The sequence below is a fragment of the Falco punctatus genome (assembly GCF_963210335.1).
Source record: "Falco punctatus genome assembly, chromosome: 1".
In the NCBI taxonomy this organism is placed as follows: domain Eukaryota; kingdom Metazoa; phylum Chordata; class Aves; order Falconiformes; family Falconidae; genus Falco; species Falco punctatus.
This window is the reverse complement of record NC_137580.1, coordinates 23,461,451-23,473,011: the sequence shown is the minus strand read 5'-3', so window position 1 is coordinate 23,473,011 and position 11,561 is coordinate 23,461,451. Positions and strand designations below refer to the sequence as shown.

The following is an 11,561-nucleotide window of genomic DNA, read 5'->3' as shown; positions in this document are numbered from 1 at the left end:
GACAGGCTGGCAATGTTAACAATAGAAGAGCTGTGCAGAGGGTAGATTCTGGCCTCCTGTTTAAATTTGTTTCACAGAGGAGCAATGACCAGTTTGATCAGAATTTTGAAGTTCAAAGTAGTTAAATGTAATAAGTCTTAAAAAACATAGATAACTCATTTCTGTAATTTAGCAGTCTCAAAGAAAGGAGTGCATATTTACATCAGGCAAAATCTGGAAGAATTTTTTAACTGTAAGAACTGAAGCGTCAGGAATTCTGGAAGTGGGAAAGTCAGAAAAATAAATTTCATAATTGTCTACTTCTCAGGTTTTTGAATTATCCCAGAAGGCATCTGGCTTGATATGAGTACAGGACTCCATCAGAGTCTACTTCCGTCTGGCAGGTTCCTATCTGAAGGTTGCAATCTTCTTTGGAAGGCTTAACCCATAGATTTCAGAGTATGGACCACGTGGGCTAAATTCTAAGAAATTCAAAAGATCCTGAGCCAGCAGAGCTGGAATGAGATGGATGCTTTTCAGAAACATGTTTCTTCAGCTATTCTGAGTAAGTCTGTGCCAGCACATGCCCAGCTCTCAATGAACGTAAGTTATGCCTGGCTCAAATCACTCAAACCAGTGATTCGCATGCCAAGCTGAAAAACAGATCCTTAACACCAATGTGCATAAAATTGACCTCTGCCTAGAGAGCTGATAAAACGAGGGTTGAAAAAGGTTTATTCCTACAACCTCAGTGACTTTTTGTGCCACTAGTTCCAAGATACGTGGCGGCAGTTGGCTCATTGCTTTGCAAGATGCACCCTTCAAGCTTTCAGTCTTAGCACAATCTCATATTTCTGCAGACAGTCTGAAGCTTATTTTGTAATTTCATTTGCTGTTAACTTGTAAATAGATGCAAAACATAAATGCTGCTTTTGTATTCAATTAGGAGTGTTGTGGGGTTTTTTCAAAGAACAAAAGGATGTGAAGGACAAGACTTTTCAAAACTTTGAATTTCTGAAACTGTGTGGGAGGCCTTGGTGCAAAACTTGAGAAATGTTTTCTTCTAAATGCATGTTTTCTTTTCCAGAGGGAAAAGCTCCTCATTCATACTGTGGAACAAGTAAATTTCCCAAACTATGTAAATTATGGATCTTGGGTTCTTCTGACTTTAACAGCTTTTTTGGGACAGTGTTTAATATTAATGTGAGTTAATTTTACGGTCATGTCAAATGCTTTAAAACCTGTAACACCATCTGACCTGACAGATAGTGGCAAAATACCCACTCTCCATGTGACAGAAAATCTGCTTTTTCAGGTCTGGTGAGACCAGAATGGTGTGAATTCTGACAAAGAGGTGTTTTGCTTCCCTGTGTGGGTACTACATTGGTGAGGCAGGGAGGAATCAACTTTAGCCTTTACTGTTCTCCTGTGTTGCACCAGGACTTTTCTTGCAGTCTGAAATAGCTTTGTCTAGGAAAGGATTCCCTCAGGTATCACAGGGCTTATGTTGCTCAGCTTGGATCTTTCTTTTCTTGCCTGCTGGCTATTAAAATATGCCTTAAGGAGCTGCCTTGGTTGACTTTGAGGTCTCCTGAATTTCCTTCTTACATCCCTTGGTTTCTTAAAGGGCTTTAGGGGTAGTAGCACGTAGTATAGGGCCCAGCAGGACGTGGCACAGAGGAAAATGCAACACAGCAGGAAAGCTGGAGCTGGTGGACATTGGCAAGAGCTGGAATATAGCGTGTTCCTGAGGGGGTGAACGGTAGCAGAAGACCCCCTGCTGAAATGGGTATGAAAGTAGATATGGCTGGTAAAAAACCACATGGAGTGTGAGAAAGCATAGCAGGTCTGACTTGCCTAAACCTGATTTCATTTGTTAAGACAGTTGGAGCATGTAAAATGTTCTTAGCAAGGGAGTTGGATGCTGGCAGTGTGTTTGCTCTCTGCTCCCAGAAAGCAAAACGTTGTTGCTTTACGGCTGTGTGGGGTGTCAGCAATTGTGAACTGCGCAGCAGGACCTGACGGAGAAAAAAGCTGGGGAAATGACAAAAGCAGGATGATGGCATGGGAATGGTGAGCAGGTCGGTACTCTGGAGATGGGGAGAAAAGGAAGAGGGAAAGAGAATTAAGCTCAGAACAGAAGAAAGGAAGGTGGGGAAATAGGGAGGGGGAGGCTGCAGCTGAAGAAGGGAAACATTTAAAAGTGTAGAGAGTAGTAGCAGAAAGATGGACAGCAACATAAATTACTCAAAAAATGTGCAGGTAAGCAGTTTGCTTTGTGGCTTCCCTCTGTGTGTGCATCCTCCCCCTGAAGAAAAGGGTGGAGGGAGGATGGAATAGATAGCATGGAACTGAGCACAGCAATGAAAGGAAAAGACGAACAAAACTGACCTCCCAAGTACAGTTGCTGTTGCTTAATAATTACTTATTTCTGTCTTGTTCTGTCTTATGTAGTAGGGAAGAACCTATCTTGCTGCTGTTAATGCATTGTTAAGAATCACAGTCTCCCTGAGAGCATGAGCAGGTGATAATTTTTTGTTTCAACTCTTACGTGGAGTGGTGTCGATCAGAAATACTGTGTCATACCAGATTATGCTCTCTCTTGGAGCTTTCCTCCTGCTCCGCCTGAAACACTCTGATGCCAGAGGCTGTGTTTCTGTGCATCTTCAGATGATCCACAGCTAAGAGCTCTGCAGTGGTGGTTTGAAAGGAGCCATGCATTCTGTCAAGGTGGTTATATGGCAAGAAAATATTGGCAGCATTGTTGTCGGCTGTCTTTGTTTTACCAGTTGTGAACAGAAAGCCAGGATGGGAAGCAACCAGCAACGTTCCTCTGGGTTGCTGCTTTGTGGATGTGCACCTGGTGAAGAGTGTTCCTATGTGGCAGGCATCTCTTGGACATTACCCATCTATTATGTTAATGAACTGCGTATGCACTTGGCTCTTTTTACCCTTTCCACCTGTTTTGCCTTGCCTAGTGGTCCTTTGAATTTGGTTAAGCTGTCCTGATTTTCATTTGAGTAATTAGAAGGAAATTAGGGCCTGTGTATTAAGTCCTTTCATCACTTCTACTGTATTTGAAATGAACATCAAATATTTGTTTGGTTAGTGTTTGTGTGTGCAGTGGTAGTTACTATGTCTCTCTGCTCCTATTTTTATAGCAAGTACCTCCTGCTAATAGCTAATGAGTATTAGCTCGGTAAAGCAATGAGAAACTCCTCATGCAAATTGCCATTTGAATCTTGGATCGGTGCCATGCTGTACATTTCACTTCTCACATTTGTTACTGGAATTACGGTGTGGTAATTAACGGCATACAATCCTGAAAAAAATTGACCTCCAACTTGGAGTTCAGGATGGTAGTGTTCATTAGAAAATGAATCAAAAATGAACAGATTGAATTACTGTGAGGAATTACTATTAAATTTAGCTGGCATAGTTGCATTTAATAAGACATGCTTTGTTTAATGCGAGCGGGAGAAGGCTGCAGCAGTCCAGCTCTGTATGATTGACCACAATGTGAAAATTGGGATACAGATGTGAAGCAGGTACATGGAAATTCACTGGGAAAACCCCAGATTTTGTGCATAGACTGGTAAAACTAGGATCACTTTTCTAGTTCACCTCAGTTTGGAGCTTTTGCATGTAGCAGTTTAATGGCTGCAACTTCAAAACTCGTGGCTGGTTTTCTTTATCCCAACTTCCATGTTGCAGAAGCGTGTGGCAAAGGTGGATCCTGGATCTCCTGTGGAGCATGCAGTGCTGGAGGTGGGAAGTAATATGGTTTTAATGACTGGCCAGGAGCTGGGAAGTGCTGTGGGTGCTGTGTGTGTCCAGAGGGAAGACCCGAAAGAAAGAAAATGTTGTGATTCAAAGAACCGGGCTTGGTTTTTGTGGAGTGCTTTGGTAGTTTTTCTTGGAGTGGTTGATTTTATGATTGCTAATGTGTGAGTCTTCCTTTTATAGAGGAAATCTATATAATGGGTGAAGAGCAAAGGAGCTGAAACTGAAGGAAAAAATCGAAAGATGCTCTCAGCGTGCCAAGAAGACAGCCCTTCCAGTGAACAGACCGTGCCCCTTGGATTTCTTAAACCCTGCCGGAAAAAAGCGAGACCCACACGTAACTGAAGCGAAGCTTCAGCCCTCTTTGAGACAGTGGTCTCCGCTCCAGCCCATCGGTTTGCCACCACCGGGGGGAAGCCGCCGGCCGCTGCCGGCGTTCCCGGGGCCAGCCCTGCGCTGTGCCCGGCCCGGCCGCCACCGGCACCGGCTGCGGGCTGCGCCTCGCCGGGGGGGTGGGGGACGGAGGAGGAGGCGGAGGAGCGGCTGGGCCGCCCCGCAGCCCCCCGAGGGCCCGGCTGGGTGCCGCCGGCCCCGCCGCTCGGCCGTGCCCCCCCGCAAGGTGCCGGGGAGGAGGGGGAAGGCGCTGCCCGAGGCGGGGCCGGGCGGGGCGGGGGGCGGGCGGGCTACGGCGCGGTTCGTGAGGGGCCGCTGCCGCTTTGTCTGCGGGGAAAGTTTGGCGGCGGGGCGGGGGCCCAGGCGCTGCCCCGGCACCTGCCGAGGGGGCGGCGGGGCCACCCCGCGTCTGCCCGCGGCCGCCCGGCGCGGCGTCTCTGCCTCCCTCCGCTCCCCCTGCAGCCGCCGGAGGCGGGGGGCAGCGCGGCGGGGCCATGGGCGCCCCGGCAGCCGCCTGGGCGACGCTGTGGCTCCTCAGCGCGGCACTGGCCGCCGCCTCAGGTGAGTCGCTGCGCTGGGCCCCTGCCCCCGTCCCGCGGGCGGTCGGTGCCCGAGGAGAGGCTGAGCGTCCCCCGCTCCCGGCGGATCTGGGGAGGTCTTTCCTCCCTTCTTCTCCCTAGCCCGGGCGGGGGTCCGCCTCCCGCCCCCCGCCATTTTGGCGGCCTTTTCACAGGCGGGGCGAGGGGGGCCCGGGCGAAGCCGTGCCCGTGCCCGGCGCCTCCCGCCTCTGCCCCGGCCCTTCCCGCTGGCGGCCGCGGGCTGGCGGGCGCTCCGTGCCGGCGGTGGGGCAGCGTGTCCCGCCTCGGGCAGGGCGGCCCGGCGGTGCCCCTCACGCTCGGCACCTTCTGAGCGCGGGGGGGTGAGGCGGCGGCCCGGGACGGCAGCGACCCCCTTGATGAGCCGAGGGTGGGCTTATCCGTAAGGGCTCTTCGTGCGTGCCCAGAGCCACCGCAGCAGCCGGTGCCCGTGTGTGGGGCGGGCAGAGCTGGGTCAGGCAGCGGCGGGGCGGGGAGCAGAGCCGGGGGGCTCGGCCGTGGGGCGCGGACACACCGTGCTGTGCCCTTGTCGCCTGCCGGCGGGGCGGCGGTGGCAGGAGCTGCGGGGAGCGGGTGACAGTCACCCCCCCGCTCCCGGCCTTAGCGGGTGGCCGGCACCCCCCGCCCTTGGTTTTAGAGCGGGTGGTTGTCACCCACCTCTCATTGGTTTAGTGGGTGGCAGTCGCCCCCCGCTCCTGGTTTTAGAGCGGGTGGCAGTCACCAGTCACCCCCTGCTCCTGGTTTTTGGAGAAGGGAGCCAAGATCATCTTTGGGGGGCTCTGTGGTGTGTGTGGATGTGGGTCTGAGAGCTCTGAGGGTGCCTCAGTGGGCATCGAGCACTGGTTTCTTCTGTCATTAAAAAAAGTATCTGGGACAGACTTCTAAAAAAGTGCAAGGTTATGATCTTAATGGTGCTGTCAGGCAGTAAAGTTACTGATGTTTCAAGTTTGGGAGTGTAGTGTGGCTGTGTTGGTGCTCGGAGGTTGTTTTCCAGCTTTTCCTTTGACTACGTGACTGTAGGCTGTGGATTTCCAAAGGCTCCCCAAATGCCGCTCCCGCCGGAACACAAGTCCCACTTGCATTTGTTGTCTTAGTGAATAACAGTAATTAAAAATAGCTGAGTGTATGTGAGCTGAGGATCTGTGGGATACAAATTTGGGATATTAACTTGTTGGGTAGTAATCTGAGAGCCTTAACTTTAAAAAAAAAAAACACCACCTCCAGAAAGCCTCCACACCAGAAAACTGCCAAGCACCTGCATCCACGATGCCAGACTCAGAAACACTGAGGCAAAAAGTTTGGGCATTTTTTTCCCAAGCTTCTTCAGTATGTGAAAGGCAATTAAGATCATTCGAGAAGAACCTTTCAGGTGAGTTTTGCAAACAGGTGTTAATCACGCTGGTGACATGGAGTTACAAGCGAGGCAGGACACTATAACAAAGAGCGATGTCACTTAATGTGTGTGATGTCTCTGCTGGCTCACAGTTGGGGATAAAAAGTAGCTAGAAGGTACTTGTCACTAAGGATTTTCAGTGTTGTGTAAAGATGGGTGATATGCTAGTATCCCCCTTGGTGACTTGTGAGGGAGTGAAATATGTCTTTGCTTTAAAGGAGAGAAAGAATCAGATGCTCGGTGTTTGCTTTCTAGTCCCACGTGGCCTGGTGTGAGCCTCTCTACAGAGTGCAGCAGGGTCTGTGGAGCCGAGAGAGAAGTTTTTGAAGGTCTCTCACTCCTGCTGTTGCCTGCCTGGGCTATTTGAGGCAGCTGCTCTCTCCCTGTGGCCTTGGTCCTTATTCTGTGCTCTAGCCTGATAGCTGATGAGCTCTGTGGCACGTGGCTGCTCTTTACGATGTGTTCATAGTGCCTGGCACAAAGGGCCCTAGATGTAATTACAGCCTCTTGAAGCCAAAATAGGAAATGCTGGTGATTTTTTGTTGTTAATAGTTTTCCCCAGTCTCCTTCAGGTTTTCAAATCCTCATTGGGGGCTCTGAGTCCATATTTCACATTTTAGGGTGTCAAGCATTGTTACTTTGTTATGTTGGTACTTTTAAGGAGCTATAGCTGTTAGTGTGCAAAAAAGAAAGGGCAGCCAGCCCTTTTTTAGGAGTAGAACAGTTGAGTTGTGCTGGTTTTAAGTAACTGGTATGAAGTTGGGTGTGGTTTTTTTTTCTTATGCCTTCCAACAGTATGTGACCTTGTGTTTGGTGCTGAATTTTGAGGTGTGGCTGGATGGCGAACCTTGAAATTATCCTCTCTTGCCTAAAGAAGAGTGTGGGGGAGGAGAGATGTGAGGGGCAGGAAGCTAAATGGTATTTGAAAATCGGTGGTTTATGATGAAGTCAAGGCATGGTTAAGTATTTGGGTCTTTTTTGTTTCTGTAAACACAGTTTTGCTACGCAGGTCAAGTGAATAAATGAACAGGTAATTGCTGGGAGTCTGAGCTGGGCTGAAGTAACTTGGCAGCACCATGAATGTGCAGAGCTCACTTCTCAAACGTTCAGCGGTTAGCCGTGGGGCGGTGGGGGGGGGGTGGGTACTATGCGGGTGTGAGTGTGAAACCCGATATTTCAACATGTTAGTCCTCTTTGGTGCTTGGTCTGTGCATGTGATGGGTAGGGCTCCATTTGTTTACTGTCAATACCAGTGGAGAGCTATCTGCTAAATGTAAGAGAAACATCACTGGGATCTTGTGGCTCATCTTCTTGGCTAGGGAAAATAATTCCTGATGGTACCTCTGCAGCCTCTTGTAGCTGAGCTGAGGATGGGCTCAAAGGAGGAGCTTTTGATTCGAAGCAGTGCAGCTCCAAGGTTTTCTCTACAAATTTGTCTAATCTGCATTTTATGGGAAACACCACTCTTTGACAAGGAAATTCTTAGTTCTCTTTGTGGTCTCTTGAGGCACCTTTTCCCACATTCTTTTCTCTTGTAATCTTTGAGTTTCTTGGGTTGCTTTGGATTTCACATTCTTGTCACATTTTTGGTAGACAGATGTGTGTAGTAGTTTGAGAATGGCTGTTTCCCAGAAAATCAATGAAAGAACTGTCATTCAACTTCATGGTTTTGTTTTCTAACCTCTTATTTGATTTATTAAAATAGAATATAGAAAATATTCTTGAATGGGTGTCTATCTCTCTCACTTGCTTGGAGAACCCTTCTCCCAGCCGGCAGTGTTGGTGGTGAGGACTAGGAAGACTGAAGCAAGAGAGTCCCTTGAGCCTGTCATTAGATGAAGTGTGACCCGTTGCCCATGGAGAAGTGATTTAGGAGCAGGAATTCACACTGGCTCTTCTTGCCATGGTTGCATTGCGTATAATCATGTACTTATTTGTTTCTCCTATAAATGGTAAAAGGATTTATAGGAGCACAGAGAAGAGACTGCTCTTTAGCATGCAATTTAAATGGCGTGCATTTTTAAGGCCCATATGTTGCCATTGAATAGCTGTGGCTTCCCTTTGAGTGAGTGCTCAGGCAGTTATTCAGTTACAGTTCTGAGCTTCGTCTTGTGTGTACGTTGTGAGAATTCCCATCTTTTTGGGTGCAGCCTTTGTGACAGTGGAGGGAGGGAACATATGCCCCTTGCACGAGTGGCACCAAATGTCTGATTTTCTCATCCATCTGCGAGAGTGTGAGTGGGAATGGGTTGTGATACTAGCCTGTCCAAAAGTGGGTGGTTATTGGTGATGGTGCAGTCACAGGTTAGCGTCTGCCCCTGTTTTACTACTTTGCATTCTCCCGTTCTCTTTGACTATTGTCTGTGCCTTTGACTTCCATATGAGAGAGATTGGGCAACTTCTTGCAATTATAACGCTGTGGTGCTTCATCAGTGGTTTGGTGAGGTGCTGCAGAGGCATGTGCTAACCCCTTCTTGAAGATCAGCTGCATTATTTTGGCAGATCTACCCTTTTGTCTCTGCTTTGTTTGTGCCACTCTTCAAGTTTTTGAGTCCATCTTCGCCAGAGTCCCTGATGCTGCAGTCTGAAGGTTACCTAGAGGTTGTCCTGCTGCATCAAAACTGCATTTTTTTTGTGGCTGGCAAGTGCATGGTGAGACGTGGCTGCTCAGAGCTGCTCATATTGTTGTGTAGCAGGTTCACTGGGGAGTGTGCTGGTGTTACTCGCTTCTAATCTATTTTATTTTTTTGTCCCACAGGTACCTGTGTTTACCAAGGCTTGTTGTATGAGGTAGGTAAGCTTGAATGTGTTACGCTGGGGAAGCGTTTGAGAAGGTGCTGTTGAACTTGACTCTTATTCCTGGTTTTTGTCACTCCTGCAACTGGAATGGCTGATCTTGCAGCAGGTTGCAGAGCTGTGAGCCTTCAGCCTGCTGGAAAACAGGAGCAAAAGAAAGATATTGCTCTCAGAGAGGTTAGCAATTCTCCAGCCCTTTAAACCCAACAACTCACCTTCCCAGCACAGCTCTGCCTGCTTCTAATTGGGGCTTCTTCGTCCAGCGTGTGAAAGGATGTGAGAGATTTCAAGGTTCTTAGTAGCCATACGAATCACAAACATGCGATCCTAGGCAGGATCGAGATTGTTTTGTAAAATGTCACTGTAATGCCAGGGTATGTTCTGTGGGTATTAATGTTAATGACAACCATTTAACATCTTTTCCTCTCAGCTGATTATGGTGAGTACTGTGTGAGTACTGACTCTTCTTTATAAACCTAAAGTATTTTCTTTTACGGTCTTCCCCTTTGCGTGTACATAATCCATGAATAACTTTGTACAAGAATCACAGTTTTTAACAATTCATAAACAGCATTTTGCTCTGTAACATTTGTCTGCCTTGCTTTGGTACTCTGTGCTGAAAGGAAACAGCTGAGAAACTTTACATTTTTGGAGTGCTTCTGTACCTGCCTCTGCTCCCACAGCAGACTTGCTCAGGGATTTGTTACCATAGGCTGGGAGGCAGCATGCAGCAGCTGTCGGGGAAAGCCTGAGTTTTTATTTCCCTTAGAGCTCTCCAGCAAAGCTGGATCTGCGCTCTGTGTGTGTGACACATGACCACTGGGTATCTTGGAAATAACTGATGGCAGGTGGTTCCTTTGGCCTTCCAACACAGACTCAAGGCCTTGGAAGTTTTTCTGTTCCAAGAAGGGAATGTCAAGGTGATTGCTGGAGGTGAATGTTTTCGGTGGGTGGCTTGGGAGGAAGTGGAAGCAGGATAAATGTGTTTTGCTCCTCTTAATAATGCACTGCGGAGCATCAGTGTCTTAACAGCAGTTGGAAAGTTTGTCTGGATTCCAACTTCAGTAAGTGTATGGCAGGTCGCTTTCTGCTGAGCATCGCAGCTCAGTAAGGGCAGCATCAGAGCTGAAGGGTTAGCAGGCGAGGGGTTTCATCTGTCACTGATTACAACTGGCATGCCAGTCACAGATATTTTTTTTTCTTTTTGCCTTTTGTGTTTCCTTGATGTTCTGATGTTGTGTTTTTTTGGTCTGCTCTTTCTTTCGCTGTTGATGTGTTTGAAATGCTAGTGCATGTCTCCGTAATATCTTGCTGTAGGATTTGTACATAAAGACTCTGGGATATTCTAGGTTAGATGCTTCCTGTTTAAAGAACTGGCTCACAGTGTCCTTGACTTTGTCTTTATCTCTGTATTTAGTAGGATTATTATATGTTTATTAATAAACAACTTCTGTAACTGTAGTAGTTTTCATTAGCTGTTGAACAAGAGGATTGCCCAGCAGTAAAATGCAGAGCAGACACAAAACTGGTGTGAGTATACAGTTGGCATTTATAATCAAGTAAAACTTGAACAATTCAAGCTTGTCATTCTTGGACCAAGGACCAATACTGTCTTCTCGTCGCTGTCATGTCTGAAGATATGCCTGCTTTCCTATCTAAGTGACGTTTGCTGCAGGAACAGGCCTTTGCTTGCTTTTCCATTAGTATTTTGATATTTCTTCCATTTCATGTGCACTAATATAACAACTGTTGATTACTGCTTGGGACTGAATATAGATCAAAGGACAGGCTTTGTGGCTTCAGCTAGCAATCTCAGAACAGGTACTAAATCCACATTGTTTTTGACTCGGGTGGGGAAAATATCACATGCAGTGCACCAAGCCCGCAGGCTAGGTTTGTCTTCCTCTAGTGCTGCTTCACAGGCTTCTTTGGGTGACTGTTTTCCCTGAGAAAGCAGGAACTGCTCAAGCAACCATGGGAATTACAGATGGAAAAGAACCTTTAATAGGACTTGCCTCATTCCCTGGTTTGTGTCGCTCCCAACAGCAGTATTGGAGTTGACTTTAAGTGTGGTAGAAATCAAACGCTAAGGATAGCGTATGAGTGATTTTAAGGCAGTTAGTACTTGCAGGTTTCTGGCATGTAGCTGTGATAGAGCTGCAGAGCTTGTCTTGCCTTCCCAAAAAGCTGCTGTCTCGGAAAGGTCAGTTTTGAAGTAGAAGATGACAAGAAGAGCAATCCAGCCACTGCCATCATTTCAGTTCCTGCAGTTTCCCTGGCTTCAGAGTGAATGTTGTATTCAAAAAATAGGAAATCTGAAGACCTGTATGTGAGACAGTTGCTCTGTTTGTTAAACTTAGTGCTTGTAAAGCGTTGCTGCAGCTGTCTGAAATGGAGATTGGGAGCTATTGCCTCGTGGCTTTGCTGGTATAATTGTGTTTATTGGAACTGAGAGGAAAGGTCTTTCTGAATCACTGGTTGGGGATTCTGGCGGTGCCAGCTGAAATGTCGTATCTGTTAAACTGTTACTTTAATGAACACTCCCCCCCCCCCCCCCCCCCCCCCCGCCCCCGTTATCCCAGGTCACGAGAAAAGTAAAAGCCTGTTTTGCCTGTAATCTA

General features: G+C 47.7%; 1 protein-coding gene across 1 annotated transcript in view; it reads left to right on the top strand.

The window, feature by feature from the left end:
- Nucleotides 1–4,520: 4,520 nt before the first annotated feature.
- FRAS1 (Fraser extracellular matrix complex subunit 1) overlaps nucleotides 4,521–11,561 on the top strand; it is a 173,862-nt gene continuing 166,821 nt past the window's right edge. The window contains exons 1-2 of the mRNA XM_080407940.1: nucleotides 4,521–4,716; nucleotides 8,903–8,934. Of these exons, the coding sequence (XP_080264066.1) occupies nucleotides 4,650–4,716; nucleotides 8,903–8,934 (99 nt within the window). The 5' untranslated portion in view covers nucleotides 4,521–4,649. The remainder of the gene's footprint in view (nucleotides 4,717–8,902; nucleotides 8,935–11,561) is intronic.